The sequence below is a fragment of the Ursus americanus genome, chromosome 26 (assembly GCF_024610735.1).
Source record: "Ursus americanus isolate L20-20 chromosome 26, mUrsAme1.1.p, whole genome shotgun sequence".
NCBI classification, from domain to species: domain Eukaryota; kingdom Metazoa; phylum Chordata; class Mammalia; order Carnivora; family Ursidae; genus Ursus; species Ursus americanus.
The window spans coordinates 8,584,247-8,599,841 of NC_142152.1; the positions used below are offsets into that span (position 1 = coordinate 8,584,247).

Sequence of the window (15,595 nt, forward strand, 5' to 3'; positions counted from 1 at the left end):
ACACCCTATCTGTAGGGACCTGTCATGTGGGTGTGATTCTGCAACATTGCTGATTGAAACCCCTCAGTGGCTCTCCATTGTCCCAGGGTAAGGGCTAGCTTCCCAGTGTGCCGTGAGACCATGATTGATAGAATACCCTTTCCTCTCCAGCCTCGTTTTTGGCCCATTTCATTGACACACTCTACATTCATCATATGTAACCCCAAAAGGTCCTCTATGCATTTGTATATACTTCTTTCTCTGATCTACCTGGAAAACGATCTGAATTTCTAGGAGGGGTATAAATGTCCCTTCTTCTGCAGAGCTTTCATCTCTCCTCTCCAGAAGACCAAAAAGAATAAAGGTGTCATAAGATAACCATTGGGAGAGACACTTGGGCTTGAAGTATTTTCTGGTGTCCCTTCAAATTCGGAGTCTTCTAAAGTTGACCTGGAGCCTGAGCAATGAGCAATTAAGTAAAGAAGTTTATAAAGCATTTTGAATGCTTAAGTATGCTAAATATGCAGCTTTGACTTATTCCTTGCTTTGGTTTTGCTAGAGCTTTTGCATTCTTTCTCTATTATAAGGGACAGTAAGAGTCAACAATGTAGAATAATTCTGGATTTATTTATAACCCCCCCCTTTTTTAATAACCTGAGATCTTCAGTTTAAAATATTAGGATGGGGGCAGAGCAGGAGGGAATAATTATTTCATTACAAATATTTCATATCTGCCTCTTCACTGTAGAAAAGTAACTTAACATCTGTGGCAAAACTTACTAGGCTCTCTATCTCCTGTGTGTCTTGTGGGAGCTTCCCCTCAGAGAAGGAGGTTTCTTGTGGGGCTAACAGCTCTTACCAGACAACCCACAGAGGCTGTGGAAAAGGAAGGAGGCTGTGAGGCTGCTGAATAGGATGACATTCGTCTCCAGTCATGGTCAAAAGCCACCTGTCCCTTTCATCTAGTGCCTCATCCTGGCAAGGAGAGAGTATGTTCTCTTTCTGGAAGGATCTATGGAGCAGAAAAGAGAAGGGTTGAGATCAGGAAGAAAGTGACCCTTTAAAGTGTTCTTTGATGTGGGGAATACCCAATATGGAGAGGGAACACAATTACTAGATTCAGAGTATGCTCTAGATTCAGTGTCTGCTCTGGCATGAGGTCCTTGTGGAGACCCTCTTGGAGGAGAAGGAGGGTGCCTTCTTAGTTCTGGAGGCTGCTATTTTGAGAGGCCTCTGCTGTTTTCCAGGGCAGGTGTTCGGCTTCTTCACAAGGGCTTAGCCTGTTCTGTTTAGTCCATTAGGAGCAGCGCTAACAGTTCTAGACTGCCTGGGGGCCTAGGCAGGTCCCTTCAGAGCCTCTGTCCTCATTCACAAAGGAGGCGTCAAGTAAACCTTGCAGCACCAAATTAAGCTCCCTAAGAGGTAAAGGGGGAGGACTTGTAGTGGAGCATTTTGAAGAGCCTAAGGCAACTTTCATTTAATTTACATTTTCAGTCCCTTGGATACTGGAGTCAAAGATTGAGAGAGACATACCCACAGAGCTTAGAACATGCTGTACACCACTTCTTTCTCTCCTTAGCCTACTCCTTGGCAGAGGGAAAAAAAAATCAGTCGGCAGAGATATCCAATCTTGACTATTCCTGATTTTTCATTATGGGCAGAGAAACTTCGAAAAATTAATTTTAATGCACTAGACTTTTACCTTTGCCAGAAGAGACATTGTTTATGCTAGAACATGGGGGTAATTGGCTCTGAGTTGAAATAATTCTAAATTTAAATTTACAGTGGTTTTGCTGGTATGTGTAGCTGGACTGGTGAAGAGTTATGAGCCTTAAGTATGAATTTTAGAGACAGATTCTTTAGTAGTCTTCAAACATCTTTACTTGCTCAGGGAGTTCAGAAACCACTTCTGACTTGGAGCCATGGAATATTAGATATGAAAAAGACTTAAAGGCTAGTCTACCAGATGTCCTTCACCAGAGCTGTGGTCACAGCCCGGGGCTCTTTCCCATCCCCTTCTCTCACCACAGTGGAGGGTCTGGACTTGGCAAGAGGAGGATTTAATCACTAAAATAAGGATAATATCTTCCTTCACTTTCAACTTCAGTCAGATTTGATAAGCCTCACTTCTCTGTTCAGTTTTTGCCACCTGTTTCTGGTAATTTGTAATCTGTGGTACTTCTTAGTGTGCGTTTCACTCCTAAAACTTCTCTGATTGTTAGACAGAAAATAGAAAATCAGCAGGGCTGTAGAATTTGCCTCATTCACCCTCTTTTGCTCTAAACTCCTTCCCACAGTGAGGGGACGCATTGTGTGTCTACAGCACATGACACTGACTCGGGTCCTCCCGGCAGCTGACTAATGGGTCCTGAGCTGCCTGCTGCTTTTCACCAGCCACAGCACAGACTTGCCACACTTAGCAGCTCCTGCCTCGTACCCCGTAGGGAGCCATCTAGTGACACCGTTAGGCTGGTCTGGGGCCACGCCCACTGGCCTTGGCAGTGAAGAGGTGAGCCTGGTACACTGAAGCCTGGCATTTGTCGGGGAGCACCCTCAGGTGCGGACGGCATGAGTCTTGCTGAGTTCCCACAGGAGACGGGTGATGTGATGGTCTCACATGCCAGAAGCCCAGGCAAGCTGGCATCAGGGGAACAAAGCAGTGGGCAAGGCTGCAGTAACCTATAGGCAGATGCAGTCACACACAGCCCATTGAGGCAGGCTGCTATGGAACCAGGATGGGATCTTCCCTAAATCTGGGTCTTGGCTTGGCCTTCACTGCTGGTGACCTTGGTCAATTCCATAACCTCGCTGAGCCTCTATTTTCCCCCGTCTGTATAGTGGTGGTGGTGATATTTACCTTGCAGGTGGTGAAGGTGAGAAACGATGTAGGTTAGGCCCTTCGCTCCTACGCACTGATGAACTCAAGACATAGTAGCTAGTATTTCTATTACTAAAGAACACAGCCACACACCTCCTTGTTAGTTATTGGGCCAATCCTGTATTTTTTTCCTCTAGGAATTAGAACTCTCATTCTTAAGCCTGATAGTTTCAGGTGGAAGAGAATTATGAAATACTTTATCATGTTTTTAGGTTGTTACTTATCCCTAGAGCAAGACTTAGAAAAGTTACAGAAACAAGCCACCAAGCCAAAAATCTGGATATCACAGATGGCTGGCTCAAGGCCAGGAGAGTCGAGGTGAACTTCTACCTTTGCCCAAATAAAGGATTGTTTTTTCTTTTAACATGCTAGATCCCTCTGCTTATCCCAGGACAAGATGAATATTAAGTAGACAGAAGGTTCCTGTCTATGATCAATTCTAATGCCTTTTGTGAAGGGAAATGGTTGTAAATTATTACCAGCTAATTAAATGAGTGTTTCCGTTGAGTCCTGTGTGCAGGCTTTTATCCAAGCCTGTTTAGAATCATGCAACATCAGAGCTAGAAAGGTATTTAGACAACCCTCTCATTTCATGGCCAAGGAGCTGGATTCAGGATGTAAGTGACTTGGTCAAGTGATGCCAGGGGGAAAGCAACCCTTGGCTAGCAGTGTAGTGGGGGCAAAAAGGGGTTCCTGGAGATCTGGTGGCTATATCACGTGAACACAGCATGATTGCTAAGCAGTGGGCCCATGCAGTCCATATGCTACTGGTATGCCTTGGTGCCATCTTGGAGTGCTTTTCTATTTTATGAATTGCTGTCACATTTTTATTATAAGATAAAATATTGTTCCTATTTTATAGGTGATGAAATTGAGGTAGACAAACAAAACTTCCAATTCAACACCAAACCAATAGATATTTGGAGTGTTTACTTGGTTCAAGGACCTCTACTAGGCCCTTCGGGGAACATAAAAGTGTCAGATCTTACTGGAATGGAGCATACAGACTTAGTGCAAGTGACAAGATAGAAGTATGTGAAATTTATCTAATTGTTCAAGGGCGTAGATAAGTATTAAGATAATAATTGAGATAGGAATATTGAGACTGGAGGAATCAATGTGCATGTCAAGATCTTCCTGGCAGAAGTTTCTTCCTGGGGCTGCATCGTTTTGTCACGTGCCCTTGGTTACACATCCCACCTGCAGCCCCAGGGAACTACTTTGGGAAATCCTGAGCACCTGGCGATGATCCCAGCCCTCGGAATAATTCAGTAAAGGTTTGAATGAATGGATAGGCGAAGAGAGATTTTCCAAGCAGAGACAACAGCATGAGCAAAGGTGTGGCTATGCCCTGGTGAGGAGACAGGCCTGACCAGAAGAGCTGGTTTAAAGAATGGAAGCTTGAAAGAGAGGTTTGGATAAATTAGTGGGGAGGCAGTGAAAAGGGAACCCAGGTGGCCCAGAAAGCTAGGTGGAGCAGCTTGAATTTTATTCTGAAGGCATTGGGAAGCCCGCGGAAGCTTGGCTGGAGAAAGTTGATGAGGGTGGCATTTTGGAAAGGGTATCTGGGCAGTGATCCTTTTTGTTTGCTTTTAATTTTGATTTGTTTTTAATTTTGAAATTTATCAATTTTTTTTTTTGGTCACTTGTACATATCCTGTACTTGATGTCGTATCTCGTACTTGGATGTCACACCTAAGGAACCATTGCCTAACCCAAGTTCAGGAAAATTTAATCCTATGCTTTCTTGTAAGATTTTTATAGCTTTAGCTCTTGCATTGGGTCTGTGACCCACTCTGAGTCCATATTTACATATGGTAAAAGGTAGGGGCTGCCTTCATTCCTTGGCATGTGGATATCCAGTTTTCTTAGCACCATTAGTTGAAAAGAATATTCTTTCTCCATTTAATTGTCTGGGTACTCTCATTTTGGTAATCCCTCGCTACCACTTGTCCTATTTTCCGTACTCCCATCCCCAGGCAACCACTGATGAGCTTTCTGTCAATATAGATAAGTTTGCCTTTTCTAGACAGAATGTACTCTTCTTTGTTTGGTTTCTTTCATTCAGTATTCTTCCATGTTGTTGCGTGCATCAACAGTTCATTCTTTTTATTGTTGAGTACTATTCCGGTGTGTGGCTTTACCACGTTTAAGAAAAAAGCTCCTCTGAGCATTTGTGTACATACCTTTGTATGGACATATGCTGTCTTAATTCTTGGGCAATTACCGGGAGGGGAATGGCTGGATCAAATGGGAGGTGTACATGTAACATTTTAAGAAAATATCCAACTGTTTCCAAAGTAATGGTACCATTTTTCAGTCCCATCAGCAGTGTGTAAGGATTCCAGCTGTTCCATATTTGTACAAACAGTATGGTCGGACTTCTCAATGTTAGCCAGCCTAGTCGGTATATGTTGTTGTTGTTGCATTGTGGTTTTAAATTGCATTTCTCCAGTGAGTAATGATGTTGAGCTTGTTTTTTGTACCTATTTGCCGTCTGTATATCTTCTTTGGTGAAATGTGAAGTGATGAAACCCGTTTTTGAAAAGTTGGATTGTTTATTTTCTTATTATTGAGTTTTGCAAGTTCTTAATCCTGGATACAGATATTTTGTCAGATATACGATTTACAACTATTTTCTCTTAATCTGTGACTCATCTTTCATACTCTTGACTGTGTCTTTCAAAGAGCAGAAACTTTAATTTTGATGAAGGCCAATTTATCATTGGTTTTCTTTCATGGATTGCGCTTTTGGTTTCGTATCTAGAAAAAATTGTCTAGCTCAGAGTCCCCCCCAGTTTTCCCTTGTGTATTTTTCTTGAAGTATTAAATTTCAAGTTTTTCATTTAGGTCTGTGATCCATTTCGAATTAATTTTTGTGTATATTACAATGTTGGAGTTGAAGTTCTCTGTTTTGCATGTGGACATCCAGTGGTTACAGCACCATTTGTTGACCCTGAATTTTTCTCATTTATCTGTATATTAGAATGTCATTTTTAAAAAGTTCATTGCTTATTGAGTCTTGACCAGGGCCCAGGAGTTGCCCTCCTGATCCACAGAAGTGGTCTGCGGGGAGAAGGGTTAGTATAATCATTCCTCCCTGAATGTCTGTTACAGAAAGCATGCTAAATATGTCCGTTTCTATGTGAAGTCCCCCTAGCACTCTGGCCTCAGCCCTGTTCTGTTGGACATTGTCTCAGTGCTTTAGATGATGACGTAGGTCCCTTAGGCCCTGGAGTCCGTAAAGCTGAGAAGGAAAGTGATTTGAACCAACTGGATTTGGGATTCAGCAAACCCTGGGGCCTAGAACAAGCTGAAGTTCTAGGGAAAAAACATGAAGCTCCTAGGATTTGGGGCCTAATCACTACACAGGATGTGGGAAGCAGACCCTTATGGCCCATAGAAGAGATGCAAAGGTTTTGGTTCATAGCAAATTCAGTCTGGGTCCCTAGGGCTTCTCATAGTGCTCGTGCAGTCTGTAGCTGCATCAGTAACAGTGTCACTGTCAAGGTCAAGGTTGGTCATAATCTTGCTCTCCCCTGTGAGAGAGAAGGCTGATATTCTCTCTTTAAAGGCCTATGGAGAAAATAGGGCACATCTAGAGGAAACTGATCAGAATGTTGGGAGGAGAAAACCATGCCCTATAATGAAGCTGATGAAGGAGCTTGGGATATCCATATTTATTAACTTATTTACTCATTAGTTCCATGAATGTTTCAGTCTGCTTTTGTTCAAGGTAAGATTCTACGGGACAGGGCATAATGATTGCAACATGACGTGGGTTGCCGGGATGGTCTCTGTAGTGGTGCAGAGTTGGCCAACTGCTTCAAGAGGTCCAGGAAGATCTTCCTGTAAAGATGAGTTTTAAGTTGAGTCTTTTTTTTTTAATTTAAATTCAATTAATTAACATACAATGTATTATTGGTTTCAGAGGTCGGGGTCAGTGATTCATCAGACTTATATAATACCTAGTGCTCATTACATCACATTCCCTCCTTAATGTCCATCACTTGCATTGAGTCTTGATTGATAAAGAGGAGTTTGACAAAGAGAGGAAAGGGTTTTCCAGCGACAAAGATTGCATGCCCCCAGTCACTAGGCAATAAGTGTCGTACAGGTAATGTGTATTTTTTACAATTTTGGCTACATGCCCCAGTATGCTGTCTGAATGTAACATGTTTTGTTGATCTCTCAGATTAAATGAAAAGACATGCCTCCCTGGAGAGTCTACAAGTAATTAGAAGAGGCGGGGGTGCAGGATGTATGTGTTTGACGTGGCGGGGACACAGCATGCAGGATGTGCCAGGCTAAGGAGTTCGGACCTGATCATGGAAGGGAGAGGAAACACTGAAGGATTTTTAAATTAGGAAGTCACATGGTTGGATTTTCATTTTTGAAACCTGTCATTGGCAGCAGTTGGGGGAGGGTGAGTCTGGAGACAGGAAATAGCTAGAAGGCCATTGCAGGTGGCCAGGTGAGGCATGGTGGTAGGAGTAGGGAGGAAGAGGCAGGTTTAGGAGAGGCACAAAAAGTGTGTTGGTTGGGATCTAGTAGAATTACATGTATGTGGCGAGGAGCCTGGGCTGCTGAGTCGGTGGTGCAGTCAGGGCTGGGGGGAGTCAATTAAGGCGGCATACGATAAGAATTTGGATTCTGGGCATGTTGACATATTGAATTAAAGGAACTTGTCTCAGTGGGACAAGGGGGTGGAGACTTTCAGAAAAGGTGCATATATAGGTTTGGGAGTGAAGTCTGTGCTAGAGACTTAGGAAATGAATACGACACTGCCTCCTGTCTTTAGCCTGTACCCTTTTGGAGGTTCGGATATGTGTGTTTCTTTCTCCTACTCCTGCCCCAAAGAATCTCAAGTTGGTGCTGAAATCATAAGGCTGAATCTTACAATGGAAGAAAAAGAGGACTTAGCAAGATTTAAAGGCAACCTGAGGGAGGGAGGGAGGGAGGGAGAGGGGAAGGGGGAGGGGGAGAGGGAGGGAGACGCTGGAAAGGAGCCTGAGACAGGGAAGAGAAGAGTGAGAGGAAGACTGGGGAAGAGGGTGTCCTGGAAGCAAGGAGATTCGTGACAAAGGAAACTGCGAGGATCAGAGCTGCAGAGATCAGTGGAGATGAAGACAGGCATATCTTTGGATTTGACAGTGGCACATGCCAAGTGTTGCAGGAGCTGCTTCAATGCCAGAGGGAGGCAGAGGGTCAGGTTGTAGGTGGTAGCATGGATGTTAGAAGATGTAGAGAGGAGGTGATGACTGTTTTTAAATATCTGACTTGTTCTCTTTGGCTGCCAATTTGGGTAAGTCTTTGGGTGCCAGTGATAGAACACCCTACTCAAACTGGCCAAAGTGAAAGAAATTTACAGGCTCAAATAACTGAAAAGTCTAGAAGAATCAAGCAAGGCTGGATCTCAGGGTTTAAGTGATACCAGGATCTGGTCTCTCTGTCTCTCAGCTTTCTCTTCTCAGCTGGCTTCCTTCTCCACCCCAATGTGGTGCAGGAAGGGTATTGGACACTCCCAAGTTAGTGTCCTTCTAGATTACAGTTCAGCAGAAGTGAGATCTTGTCTCTTTCTTATAGATCCAGGACCCCTAATTGGACCTACTTGGATTTTGTGCCCAAACCTGAGCCAGTTACTGTGGGAAGAGAGTAGTGATTACTCAGCTGACTGGATAGAGGGCATGTGTCCGCTCCAGGCCAGTCATTGTGGCTGAGGAATTCAGTGCCCTGATTGGCAAGGCCTGGGTCATGTGGCCAGTGGAGCTGGGAGCAGAATCCCAGCTGAATCGTTTGGACTACCTGTAAGGGAGGGGTAGTTCTCGAATGAGAGCTGAAGTGCAGTTCCTGGAGGCTGGAATGAATGTTCTAGCTGGAGAGAAAATAGCCACCAGAGCTGTAGGGGTAAGACTAGGATCAGTGCGTGGAAACTATTGGTTGCTACGCTTCTGCTTTTAGAGAGAGATCTTTCTGTGCACTGTAGGAATGAAAGAGGCCAGCTGTGGGGGTAGTACTTGTCCTGTGTGACAGGTGCATATTTATTCTTCCAGAATCCCAGTTGTGTGCAACCCAACTCTGTTGTTTTCATGTCAAACTAATGTCAAACCCGCCTTTCGTAACCTTTCTAAGGTCAGGGGTTTAGGTAGAGTAGGCTCGAAGCTGGTGTTTGAGTCTGGCTTTTCCTTGGCGATAGGGGCACTGGTCAACACAGAGGAAGCAAACCTGTTCTACCTGTGAGAACTCCTGATTCTGCGCAGTGGACTCCCTGGCTGTCAGAGCAGCTCCGGACCCATGGTGGGGGGAGGAGTGGCCTTCTTTGTGGGCCCGCAGGGCAATGTTGGACGGCGTTTCCACGCTGGCGGTGGGCTGGAGCATCTCGGAGGCGGCCCCGGTGATCTGTCTGTCCGGAGGCTGGCAGCGGTTCTTCGGTGCCGGCAGCAGCTTGTGTTGCGAGGATGACTGTGTGTGCCTGTGTGTGCTCTCTGCCAGGCCTTTATGGTGTAGAGGAGGGAGTGGCTTTTAAAAATAACATATTTTTGACTTGAAACAAGTCAAGGCAGAGAGTGGAGACAATTAGAGACTGACATCCTGTTTAGTCATCTCTCCAGAGAGCTCTATTTTCAGAACTGTTCCATAAAGGTTCACAAGTGGCATTAAGACAGTTCAGGGGATATTGTTAACTTAGCGGTCGTCATGATGTAAGTAGCTGATTTGAACGCTGGATGATTTGCACTGCGGTAACACATTCATAGCAGATTTTGTGCAGAAGAATGGGGGGCATATAAGGATAGGCTGTTGTACGGGCAGAGCTTTCTGAGTCAGAACAAAGCAAGCATCTTTTATTTTGAAAAAGTGTGTAATCAGGGTGTGGCATTAAAAATATGTGGTGGTAAGCTAGGGGAAGGTCACTGCATTTTTCCCCTGCTCTTTGTCACCTGTGGGTACGTAAAAACATAAGTAGTTTTGCCAAGGCTCTTTGAGCTCATCTGGTGGAAGCCATGGCAGAAATGCTGAATAGTGATGTCACAGACTTTTGGACGAGAAGCGTGAAGCTTGGGGTGGTTAAGGACCTTGTCCAGAGTCCAGAAGCAGCTGTGGCACTGAGGCTGGAGGCCGTGTTCTCGTCTGGTTTGGGCACGGTTGTGATTTGCAGCTTCTTTCATGTAATATTGTACCAAAAATGATCTGCTGTATCTGTACTCAGCTCCTCTGGACCTCTCTCTCTGAGGAAAGGTCAAAGGCAGGAATGGAGCGACGGGCTGACTCCGACAAGATTTTAACGATTGTAAATTCATGTATTTGGGTCCCAAAGAACCTCACAATCCAAGGCTTAGAGGTATTCTTGGGTAGTTCAAGGTTAGCACCCAACATGAAGAGGGCAGAGCCTGTCCACCTGGGCTAGTGAGATTGGAGCAGATCTAGAGGGCGCCGCTGGCGTCCAGAGGCAAGCGGCACCAGGGCAGGGTGGAGCCGGGAGACTGCAGGCTGCTGAGTTTGCACACTGGGTGGCTCGATATCTCAGCGCACAGATAAGAGCTTTAAGGGACGTTGATACTCCAGGAACAGGCAAGAGTCGTGAATGCAAAGCTCCTGAATGGCCTTCCTTGCGCTAGCGGAAGATCGGTTACACTCAAGTGAAAATGGTAGAGATGGAGACAGTACTCTTCTCATACTTTTTGCTTCCTAAAAGGAAAGGTTGCAGTTGACCATGCCACATTTGTTTATTACCTTGTATGTTGCCATTGTTTCTCTATTTCATACACCTACCATGTGGTTATTTATTTATTTTTTTAAGATTTACTTATTTGAGAGAGAGAGAAAGGACGGGGGAAGAGGGAAATGGAGGGAGGGAGGGAGAGAGAGAGAGAGAGAGAGAGAGAATCTCAAGCAGGCTTCCTGCTGAGCGCAGAGCCCAACGGGCTGAATCCCACGACCCTGAGATCACAACCTGAGCCGAAATCAAGAATTGGATGCTTAACTGACTGAGCCCCCCAGGTGCACCTACCTGCCATGTGGTTTAATAAAGTGTTGCTCTGACGTACTATAGGGATATCTTAGAAACAGTGACCAGGTTTACAGGTGCTTCTCAATAATATCACAGAGACAGAATGGAAGAGAATAAAATTCAAGACAAGGGGAAACATCGAAAGAGCGATTTCCCTTAGATTCTTTTCTACCTTTACAGTGTCTTGTGCTTTCACTTGTCTCTTGCCCCTCTGCTGTTGAATGAAAGACTTAGGTCTGATTGATGGCTGTGATTTGCACAGCTGGGCCTCTTTGTAAAGAATTATTTGAGGCCAACAAAAAGTACTTTAAAATTAGAATATAACACACAACTCTTTTCTCTTTCTAGGTGGACCTGGAGCCAGAAGGGAAGGTATTTGTGGTAATAACCCTAACAGGGAGCTTCACTGAAGGTAAGGATGGGCTCTGGGTCGTTTCTGGTAAAAGTGTAACCTTAGTTCCTACTCAGTAGGACTTTCTAACATGGAAGTTATAAAACTGGCATTTTGTAAAAGATGCTTTAAAAATTGTTGTATGTTGGGTTGGCTGGTATTTTGTTTCTAATGATCTATTGGCTTGGATTGCCAGATTAAATATATTTGCTAAATCTGGCAGTCTCAAGATTTGTTTGACAAACTGAGTTTTATTTTCATCACCGTTTTAGCTGAATTGGTTCTTGCCTCTTTTCATTCATGTCTATCAAATTGTATTTTAGATGTTTGGTTTTTGAGCCAGCTTTTCACTTTGCCCTGAATGTGTTAAAAAAATTTAAGGATCATGTTCTCGTTCTTACACTCTTTATCTCATTCTGCCCTTAAGGGGATTCTGTTCCTCTTGCCCTGGTGTCACCCCCACCTCCCACTCCCTAATTTTTTTTTGAATTGAGATAAAATGTATATACAGTGAAATGAACAGATGAGAAGTGAGGAATTTGAGTTTTGGCAAATGCATGCAGCCATGTCACCGGCACCCTGATCCAAGATAAAGAACATTTCCACCACTCTGAAAGTTCCCTTGTGTCCTTTCCCAGTCAGTCCCCTGCTGCCAGAGGCTATAAATGAGATGTTTTGTTTTACTTTTCTCACCAAAGATTAGTTTTGTCTATCCTGGAAGCTCATATAAATGGAACTATGTAGTATGTTCTCTCTTGTGTCTGATTTCTTGCACATAGCGTAGTTTCTGTGAGATCCACTCATGTCATTGTGTGTATTGGTGTCCTATTCCATTACATACCCATTCTCTTCTTGATGGACACTTGGAGTCATTATGAATAATGCTGCTATACTCATTCTCATACATACATTTTTGTCGACGTACCCTTTCCTTTCTCTTGGGTGGATATGTAGCCTTGGAATTGCTGGGCAATAGAGGAAATATATGTTCACTTTATAAGAGACTCTCAAATGTTTTTCTAAAGTGATTGTATTTTTATACTCCCACCAGCAATGTATGAGCATTCCAATTATTCCCTATCCTCACCAACACTTGGTATGATCATTCTTTTTAACTTTAGACAGTCTAGTGGGTATAAAATGATATCTTGTGGTTTTAATTTGCATTTCCCTGGTGTTGAATACTTCTTCACGTGCTTATTGGTCGTTGTCTTCCCAAGTGCCAGTTCAGGTCTTTTTGTTTTCTGAAATTTGGTTTGTCTTTTTATTACTGATTTATAGTTGCTTATGTTTTCTAGAAAGCATCCTTTGTGAGGAATTTATATTGTGAATACGTTCTCCCAGTGTGTGCTTGCCTTTTCACTTTCTTAATGGTGTCTGTGATCAAAAGTTTTAAATTTCTCTGAAGTCCAATTTATCAATCTCTTCTTTCATAGTTTATACATTTTTTATCCTCTATAAGAAATCTGTCATAGGGCCACAGTAATGTTGTCCTATTTTCTTTTAGAGGATTATAGGCTTTTATGTTTAGGTCTGTGTCGTTATATTTAGGTCTTTGTTTCTTCTTAAATTAATATCTGTGTGTGGAGGGGTTGAGATTTCTTTTCCCTATACTACAATCCAGTTGTTCTATTCCCTAGTATTTCTTGAAGACTTTCTTTTTTCTTCGAACCTTTGTCACCAATCAGTTGGCCCTACTGTGGATCTATTTATGAACTGTCTATTTTGTTCTGTTGATCTGTTTGTCTTTATGCCAACACCACACCATCTTCATTGCTGTTGCTTTATAGTAAGACGTAAGGCTAAATAGTGTGAGTCCTCCAAACACGTTCTTTTTGTTTGTTTGTTTGAAGGTTATTTTAGTTATTCTCAGTATTTTAAATTTTGATGTCAATTTTAGAGTCAGATTATCAATTTCCACACAAAAGCCTACTGAATTTTGAATTGAAGTTGTATTGAATCTATCCATCAATTTGAGGAGAGCTGCCATCTTAACGACTGTGAACGTCTTCAAATCCATAAACTTGGTATGTTTCTCCATTTACTGATGGTCTTTAATGTCTCTCATCCATATCAATATTAGCAATATTCTATATAATTTTCAACATAGAGATCTTGCACATATTTTTAAAAATGTATTCCTAAGTATTTTAAACTCCTGATGCTGTTATAAATGGTATTTTAAAATTTTTATTTTGGAAATTGATAACAGTATATAGAAATGAACATTTTGCTTGACTTTGCATCCTATGACCTTACAAAATTTCATTTATTAGTTCTAATAGGTTTTTCTTTTCTTTTTCTTCTTCTTCTTTTTGTAGATATCTTAGGGTTTTCTCTGTAAATAATCATGTTGTCTATGAATAAGGTAGTTTTCTTTTTCTTTTCTAATATTTTTGGCTTTTAGTTCCTTTTCATGCCTTATTGTGCCCAGAGGCCTTGAGGACAGACCTCCTTGTCTCATGACTAGTTTTAGGAGGAAGGAATTTAGTCTTTCCCTAGTAAGTATGATGTTAGCTGTGTGCACTTTGTATATACTTTTCATCACAATCAAGGAAATTCTTTCAAGTCCTAGTTTTCTGATCAGTTTGGTATTCTTTCTTTCTTTCTTTCTTTCTTTCTTTCTTTCTTTCTTTCTTTCTTTCTTTCTTTTAATCAAGAGTGATTGTAAAATTTTGGCAAGGGCTTATTCTTTATCATTGACACAAGCATATGGTTTTTCTCCTTTGTTCTTTTTTCTTTTTTTTTCCCCAGCAGGCAGCTAAATTACTGACTATCACCTTAAAATTGTGAAGGCTTTTGAGAGTGGGATTTTGTGGGGGTTTTTTGTTTTTTGTTTTTACTTTTCCCCTTAGTGTTTGGACAAATTTCATAGTCCTAAGACATAGTGTTCACTTGTAAGGCATAACCAAGTTGGGGTGTCAGTGGAAAGCCTAAGGTGTTTTACGTCCTTTTAACTTTGTGGGACTTGGCCTTCAAACTCTCTCTCCTATGGTGGGAAATAGCAGATGTCTCAACTCCTTTCTCTCAGCCTTCTGGTTACTGCTTTGGTGGACTTCCCTGAGTCTCTCTTGTGATGCACAGATTGGAGGGGTTTATAGATTTGGGGATTCGTCTCTCTGGGGCCCTATCTTTTCCAGGACTTCTCTGCTCAATTTCCAGTCATCTGTTAGTCCTGGATCTTGTCATTTCACTCTTCAAGCCAGTAAAATTCTTTTCACTCGACCCTGTGCAGCCTGGGGAATAACCTTGGGAGATGACCTATAAATATGGATCTTGACCAGTGCAAGTCCCTTCTTTCAAGTGTCAGATTCCTTCCAATTTCTGTCCTTTTTTGGGTGCTCTCCAGTGTTATCAACTACTTGTTTTAATATATATTTCTCGAGGTTTTAATTATTTCTGTTGGGAGGGTTAGTCTATTAAAAGCCACTCTACCATTACTCAAATCCTGTGAAGACTTTTAAACATGTGGTTTAATGGTTTGTCCTTTTGGTGTTGGCATTTTGCAAATTGGTGACACCTTTGAAAATTGGTTTTCTCTCCTCTCCTCTGACCGTTATTCATGTGGGAGAATTGTTTTAATGTTAATGTTTAATTTTTCCATCTGTTGCCTCAATTGTTGCATCGTATCTTTTTGCTCCAATATTGAAATTAGCAAATACGTGGTAGACTTGGACACGAAAAAGCTCTCCAGATTACGGTTTGGTCAGCTTAAAACCCTTTTTGTTTTGCTTGGTATCTTGTACATAGAGGATTTGTGAGAAAAAGGAGTCTACTGATAGCTCCGTCAAATAAAATATAATGTGGTATTATAGAACACTGTTGGTAGAACATTCTCATGGCACATGGAACGTGGGCAAAACTGTGGTAGAGACAAACCCAGCCATGGCAAGAGGCAGAGCGAGGAGTGGGTGAGATTCTCAACGTGCTGAGCTACCCTTCTGCACTAAGTTACATGGGACCGATGGAGTGAGGCCGTGCACAGTAGACCAGGTGTCATTGTGCCATAGTCATTATGTGACTTCCTTTTTTTAAGAGTTATGCCACCTCTCAAGGACTAAATCGTATCAAGGTTCTGTCTTCCTTAGTTGTAACACTAGAAACACTAGAGCACTGGGACTGGAATCCTTGTGGATGTTCTCGTTATATTAATTTATCAGTGTCAGTGATAAGAAAGGAATGCCAAATATTATGAGGGGTGAGTTCTTACCAGGGCATTGCAATGGTATTCCTTTTAGAGGGGACCCTGGGTAAAATTGTGAGGCTGGCCGAGTTCCTCTTTGGTACTCCCACCTCCCCTTTAAATTAGTCTTCCTCGCTCTCTACCTTTAACTGTCTC

The 15,595-nt window shown here is 42.5% G+C and overlaps 1 protein-coding gene across 3 annotated transcripts in view; it reads left to right on the forward strand.

Annotated features, from left to right (window-relative positions):
* Window positions 1–15,595, forward strand: part of PRKCH (protein kinase C eta) — a 367,061-nt gene that overhangs the window by 200,674 nt on the left and 150,792 nt on the right. For all 3 annotated transcript variants that reach the window (XM_087855982.1, XM_045810456.2, XM_045810457.2), the window contains one exon: window positions 11,214–11,277. In XM_087855982.1, coding sequence (XP_087712108.1) covers window positions 11,214–11,277 — 64 coding nt within the window. The remainder of the gene's footprint in view (window positions 1–11,213; window positions 11,278–15,595) is intronic.